The following is a 7,940-nucleotide window of genomic DNA, read 5'->3' on the forward strand; positions in this document are numbered from 1 at the left end:
TATTAAATTATTTTTTGCCATGACAAGTGTCAGATATTTTATGATTTTTTTTTAAATTTCCATAAGATATTTATTACATTTTTAATATTTTTTTGTTTTAAAAAAGAATAGGACAACTTATTTTATATCTCTTATTTAAAACCTCCCACCACCCAACTTCATCAATTTATATCCCTCAACCCCCAATGGAACCACAATACATTGGATTGGTCATTTATATTGTTTTTTTTTGAACAATCAATAATGTTAATATGAATGATAAATAATGCAGTGATAATATATAAAACTTATTTATCAGTGTATACATTTTTCTCTCAAATGTATATATTAGGAATGGCAACAGGACGGATAGGCACGAGTAGTGCTTTCTCATGCTCATACCCGCACTATTTACGGGTACCCACACGGGCACCGGGTATTTGCAGGTACCCCATGAGTTTTTAAGTTTCAATATATATTTATATATTTTATATTAATCAATACATATAAAATAATTATTATATGAATAATAAAATTTACGTACATGTTAAATTTATCATATATTTCAATCACTAAATTCATTATAAAATAATACAAACAAATATAATATATAATTATAAAATAATAATAAAAATGTAATATTTATAAATTATTTAATTAAAAAATAAATTTATAAATATGCGGGTACCCGTAGAGCGGATATCATGATACCTGCTCTCACCCACAAAATATTTTTACAGATACATATTGCGGATACCCACAAGACGAATATTTTTGTCATTCCTAATGTATATACTATTAGTGACGATAAAATCCATAGTTAATCTTCTCACTTGAGTTTTCCTCTCATTATTGGAGTCTCTATAAAAATAGGAATCCCACCATTTTGGTATTTTCATCTTTTTATTGAATGTAAACCAAATAATGGAAATCATTAGTTTTCTTCTAATCCTTTTCATCCCTCCACTTTTCAACCCTCCACTTTTCAACCTAACCAACATTGGCTTAATACTAGTTGTTGCTCCATCTACTCTTCTTTAGAGCAATGTCTATCCTCTCTTTCACTATATGGGGTTTCACCATGTAAAATAGTAACCATATAACTTTTGTTTCACCATATTAAACAGTAACCATATAACCCTAGCTCTTCAAGTAACACTCCAAAAGTTCATTGCCAAAACCCTACAACAAATTCATATCCACTTCATGAATGCTATTTTTATCATCACCACCATGTTCAGGCCTATGTAGTCGGACAATTTTTTAAAAACACCAAAACAACTTCGTTTTGAGATGAAACAATCTTATATGCTTTCAATAGTTAATATTATCATTTCTTAGCTTTTAGTGTGTAACAAAATTTCAGTTGTTTAATTAAGTTTTAAATATAGTTGCATATTTTTGTTGCAACTAAAGTGCAAAACCTATATTTGTTTGATGATATTATCAAATTATTTATGACATTCCATAGAAATTAAACATTCTTTATTGGTTATGTAATTAGGTATTTATATGATGGTGATATTTTTAAACATAAAATAGAAAGTTGTTAAATAATTGTAACTGATATTGCGAATTTTTATTATAAATTGATTCAATTGACTTATTGATTCAGTAATCAGTAGTCAATAAGCAGTCCGAATTTAATAACATATTAAATAAGATAATACAGAAATTAAATTAAAACAAACCTTTTAATTTTTTATATTTAATAATACGATAATTAACAGTATAAAATAAAAGTTGAGCGTCTAAATAGAACCCATAATTTGAGAGCCCAATCTTATACAGGCCAGAATTACCCCAAAACCTTAAGAATCCCAACTCCTAAGTCGTAACAAAACAAAAATGGCCATTTTGAAACACACTATATATTCATCGAATCTCTATAATACACTCTCACCCAAAACCCTAACACCCTTTCTCCCCAATCCCTCACGCACCAATGGCTGCAGCGGCGCGTCCCCTCGTCACCGTCCAATCCCTCGACGGCGATATAGCCACTGACTCCGCCCCCACCGTCCCCCTCCCTGACGTCATGAAATCCTCCATCCGCCCTGACATCGTCAACTACGTCCACTCCAACATCTCCAAAAACTCTCGCCAACCCTACGCCGTCTCCCGCCGCGCCGGACACCAGACCTCCGCCGAGTCATGGGGAACCGGTCGTGCTGTATCCCGTATCCCCCGTGTCTCCGGTGGTGGAACCCACCGCGCCGGCCAGGCTGCCTTCGGAAACATGTGTCGCGGTGGACGCATGTTTGCGCCGACCAGGATCTGGCGCCGCTGGCACCGGAAGATCAATATCAATCAGAAACGATACGCTGTCGTTTCGGCTATTGCTGCTTCTGCTATTCCTTCACTTGTTCTCGCTCGAGGCCACCGCATCGAAACTGTCCCTGAGCTTCCACTCGTTGTCAGCGACACCGCAGAAGGAGTTGAAAAAACGAAGGAGGCGATCAAAGTCCTTAAGCAGATCGGAGCATTTTCCGATGCGGAGAAGGCGAAAGACAGCCGTGGAATCCGTCCTGGAAAGGGAAAGATGAGGAATCGTCGCTACATTGCGCGAAAAGGTCCTCTGATTGTTTATGGAACCGAAGGTGCGAAAGCAGTTAAGGCTTTTCGCAATGTGCCTGGTGTTGAGATTGCTAATGTTGAGAGGTTGAATTTGTTGAAGCTCGCGCCAGGTGGACACCTTGGAAGGTTTGTTGTTTGGACTAAATCGGCTTTTGAGAAGCTCGATTCGATTTATGGCTCATTTGATAAGGCTGCTGAGAAGAAGAAGGGGTATGTGTTGCCGAGGTCGAAGATGGTGAATGCTGATTTGGCTAGGATTATTAACTCTGATGAGGTGCAATCTGTTGTGAAACCGATTAAGAAGGAGGTGAAGAGGACCTCAATCAAGAAGAATCCATTGAAGAATCTGAATGTTTTGTTGAAGCTGAATCCTTATGCTAAGACTGCTAAAAGGATGGCTTTGCTTGCTGAGGAGCAGAGAGTTAAGGCTAAGAAGGAGAAGCTTGATAAGAAGAGGAAGAACAATGTCCCCAAGGTCAGTGAAACTGCTCTGAATTTGTTTACTTATTTAATATATAACATTATTTGATATGATTTAAATGTGTTGTTGAGTTTATGCATATTGTATTATTGTTCTAATTGGATGAAATTCTTTAAATTTGTCATTTTCCTATGATGGATAATCTGTGTAATGTCTTTTAAGTTATGATAATTAGGGTTGCTCATGGTTTTTATTTTATTGATATCTGATACACTAATTTTATTGCCTTGAATAGAAGATTGTTATGTTTTTTTAGATTGTCATTTTTTCTGTTAGAAGTTATTGTTCTTTGTGTTAGACTGTTAGCAATCTTCAATTGAGGCTATTGGTATTTGATACATACTTTCACATTATTTTCTGTCTATCTAATCATTGTTTCTCCATTCATCATGTCTATTTAAGCTCAATGAGTAACTGCGTTTGCATGTCAACTTTCAATAATTGTTTACATTACATTGCATGTAAGAAAATGTCATTGTTCATCTATGTTTTATTTTATAGAGTAGGGAATGATTGTTGTTAGGAATTACATTTCCGTTGTTTTGAACTCTGTTTGCACAGTGCCTTATATTAGAGTTCTAGTGCTTCTTGCTGTTACATGATTACCTCAATAATGTCTATAATTTTCTAATTATTGTTATTTCCTCGTTTTCTCTTCAGGAGGAAGCTTCTGCAATCAGAGCTGCAGGGAAAGCATGGTATCAAACTATGGTGTCTGACTCCGATTACGCAGAATTTGACAACTTTTCGAAGTGGTTGGGTGTTTCACAGTGAAGTCTTGCAACAGTCATTTAGTTTTTTCTTATTCTCTGTTCTGAACTAAATATTTTGTTTATTTGATTTTACTGGATAATTTTATCATAATATTTAGCCTATAAATATTATGCAGACCAAATTTTGTTCGTCTTATTGAATTTCAGTCACATCTGTTTCTTGGTTTTCTGTGTCACTATTGACATAACTGTCTTTCTTTTGGTAATTTTACTATGTTTCCGTTGTTCATTAGTTATGAGATTTTTTGTGTGTCAATTGCTGGCTTTTTAGGCCCTAAAGAAAACCCCCTATAACAAAATTGATATGGAATAAAACTGGGTAATAAAGAAATCTTTGGCTTGGCATTTTACTTTAATTAAAAAGTTCTTAATTTGTTATCCCATGCCATTTCTGTATACTGAATGTGACATTGAAAGTGTTTTTGTCATTTTATGATTCCAATGTGAATGTCCTAAAAAGTGTTTTCATTCGAGTTAACGAGTTAACATTGATGGTAACATTCCATCCATTAGCTCCAAACCATTGTAATGTGTGAGATCTCAAAATACATAATCAAAATTAATAATAATAAATAATAAAAAAGCTATCACCTAATATGACTCCCAAATATCAGTTGTGTTGTGTTAAATTAAACAATATATTTCTCCCAAATATTATTGATTTTCACCCGAATATCATAATAAAATTTTCATTAAAAATTATTTTATGACATATATATAATAAAAAAAGACCAATAGAAAGATATAATATTTGTGTATTTCTCAGTATAATTTATATGTGTTTCTCGTTAAAATTTATAGTCAACAACTACAGAAAATTGAGTTTAAAATGTGTGGGCAGATATTGTAAAGTTCTTTATTGATTTTACCCCTATCATTTACTATTGATTTGTATTACTTTTATATTATTAGTGTTTACATTTTAAATCCTAAAAAAATCTCACTGTATATAAACCTCTATTGGCAAAAAATTATTACGTAGTCATAATGGTTAATAATTCTTCTCTTATCACACGGCATAAAAATCATATTACTGCACCCAAAATATATAAGGTTTCATTAAGTAAATAAAAAATATATGTTTAGTTCAATAATAAATTATTAAAACTCAAGTTGCAATATGATATCTCAAATTATCATGCACACCAAAACAATCTTTTTTATATTTACCAATGATATCTCTTTACCTTATTTCGGGGTGATTGACTATCTTTCAACAAATGTCACTTTCAAGAATGAGATCAATGACCTTTTAATCTTTCTAGGAATCTAATATAATTAATTGTGACTTTTAAAAAATAAAAAGTAAAAATAAATAAAAGAGTCGATGATTATTAATTTTTTTTACATTGTAAAAGAAGAAAAATCAAGACTATATAGAAACATCCATGGCAAGAAATTCTGAAGCACTAGTTGGAGCAGAAGCCAAAATATGAAAAGCCGAGCCTGAAAGTACACCAATCTTAGCCATAAGTCCGCCAAGGAGTTAGCTTTCCTTGAAATAAAGCAAATCTAAAACTCTCAGTAACGAGTAAGTAACTTGCATATCCGATTCACCACTTTAGAAATCCTATGAAATCTGACCACATCACTCTTTGTAATAATTTGCACAACTTCTAGGCAATCACACTCGAGCGCAACAGACGAAAATCTTTGTCCTATGCCAAAATCAGACCTTGTTCCATTGCAATAAACATTGCTTCCATAATCGTACCAACTCCAAAGCCATCAAAGAAACCTAGAAGCCAACACCCTTCATGATTGCGAATAACGCCACCACCTCCCATCAAATTAGATCTCATAGAATAACTGTCATCAATAGTCAGTCTCACTTGTCCAAGTGTTGGAGGAGACAAGTTAGTTAATATAACATCTAAATAAAGGAAAAGACACATATCCAATATTAGAGAGTCAACTTGTGATTTTTGTATGTATATTTAAGGATAACAATGTCATATCATTATATCTAAGGGTAATAATGTTATGGATTTAATATATAAGGGTAATGATGAGAGAGCCTTGGAGAGAACCCCTAAGAGAGCCGTGGAGAGCACTTGAAAGAAAACCTTTTCATAATGTCTTCCATGAGAGAAACCATGACCAATTACCACGGCCTAAAATAAACATCCCGAGTGAACCTTACCCTATGAGTGCATCTTCAACCAAAACCAACCGAATTTGTAGAGTTTCTGCAGGTCCATCAAAAGAGATTGGGTCTACTATAGTTAAGGATTCAGAGAGAGGAAGAGAACGAGGAGACCTTAGCAAAGGAGATAATCTTTTCAGTATTTTCTATATCGTGAACTTCCCAAAAGTTTGCACGACCAAAGACCTTTGGAGGTCGTTCTAGAGCTGTGGTAAAGTTAGAGATGTTTTTATCCCTACTAAAAGAAACAAGAATCATTAGAAATTTGCTTTTATCAGATTCGACAAAGCAAAAGATGAAAAGAAGTTAGAACATAGGCTTGACAACTTTTGGATCGGTAAGAAATTGTTTTTTGCTAACCTACCAAAGTATAATAGGGAGAACTTCTCCAAGCAAGCCAATCATTTATAACTGAACAAGAAGAAGAATTTTATATTCCATAGCATAAGAGATTCAAGAAGTTATGTTGATGTACTTCAAGGAATCAGCTCTCATGGGGCTGTAAATGAAGATTTCTATGAGGAGCCCAGGCCTAACCAGGTTACACCACCTCTGTTGACTGACAAGAAGATTTTGGATTTCAAAGTGGATGAAAAGGATGTTAGATTAATTCTAATTAGTGGTTCATGTTCTTGGAAGTTACTAGTTTAAATGAAAGTGTCTAATGTGATGATGATTGACAATTGATGGATCAAACTAGTGGGGGTGTTGTTAACTCCTTCCCATCTCACTTCATGGGTAGTTTCCGTGAAAGTGGAGGAGTTACTTTCTCCAATAACTCCTTCTAAACTCTCTTATAAATAGAGGCACTCATGCATTGGAAAATCATCTCATTCAATCCATTCTTTGCTATCTCATGAATAAAAATACAAAGTAAGAATTATAGAAGCACTAGTGGTTGAGAAAGGAAAGTGTAGTGTCATATAGAGAAGAAATGAAACTAAGTTCATAATCATCAAGGAACACATAAAAGAAAGTCGGAGAGGTGAGAACAAAAACAACCAGAAAGTACATAAAGGGAAATACAAATGGAACCAGATATTCCTTACTATATTCTTCTATCACATGTGAATATCATAATATTAAGGTTCTAAATTAAGGGGTTCTTATGAACCATTAAAGGCTCATAAAAGTTTTAAAAAGACTAACAATTGGTATTAGAGCACCAGGTTATGAATATTATGACATTCCTTGTATTTCTAGAAATGAATAATGTATACATGAATAAACATGCATCCATAGTACACATACTTTGTGTGTAAAATAATTTGAGAATCATGTTTTAATTTTATGACTGAATTGGAAACGTGTTTACTATTGAATTTTATATTGTGATTTCAAAAGTAACAATACAACATTATTTTCTCATATCAATCTTTTAAGAATGAAAATAACATATTTCAGTATAATATTCATGTTATTTGTTTGGGGTGATGCTACTTTTGTAAGAATGTTAAATTCAATACTCCTCTAACATGAATGTTAGATGTATCAAATTGCTGATAATGATTTAAGTGGACATCAATTATAGTTAAGATTATGATGTCATAAGGAAAATAAATCATGATTATTTATGAATTATGATGCATATTTTGATCACGCAAAGGTGGATCATTGTATGTAATTAAGAATATGATGTTGCAAGGATAATTAGTTGAGTTTGTTAATTAATTATAACACATATTTTGATCACTCAAAGATGGATCACTGCATGTATTTAATGACATTAAAGTTTTAAAAATACTTGTTTGTGTTCGTTTATCCAAAGATAACATGTATGTTTAAAAAGTATGATTAATTACTCATTAAAGTATAATATTGTGCACCACTATTAAAAGTTTAATGCATTTAAATTTTATCCAAAAGTAAATTAAGTGTGTGAATAAAAGTTTGTTTGAATCCATAAAGTTTATTCAAAGCATTAAAGTGTGAGAATATCTTATTTCAGTTTCATTCAATGCATTCGCCTTAAGCAACAGATGTG

General features: G+C 32.9%; 1 protein-coding gene across 1 annotated transcript; it reads left to right on the forward strand.

The window, feature by feature from the left end:
• LOC109336306 (60S ribosomal protein L4) lies at window positions 1,856–3,939 on the forward strand. Its single transcript, XM_019572830.1, has 2 exons — window positions 1,856–3,031; window positions 3,698–3,939. Exons 1-2 carry the CDS (start codon window positions 1,925–1,927, stop codon window positions 3,809–3,811), a joined length of 1,221 nt encoding a protein of 406 aa, XP_019428375.1. The 5' UTR covers window positions 1,856–1,924; the 3' UTR covers window positions 3,812–3,939.

The sequence above is a fragment of the Lupinus angustifolius genome, chromosome LG20, assembly GCF_001865875.1.
Source record: "Lupinus angustifolius cultivar Tanjil chromosome LG20, LupAngTanjil_v1.0, whole genome shotgun sequence".
Lineage (NCBI taxonomy): Eukaryota > Viridiplantae > Streptophyta > Magnoliopsida > Fabales > Fabaceae > Lupinus > Lupinus angustifolius.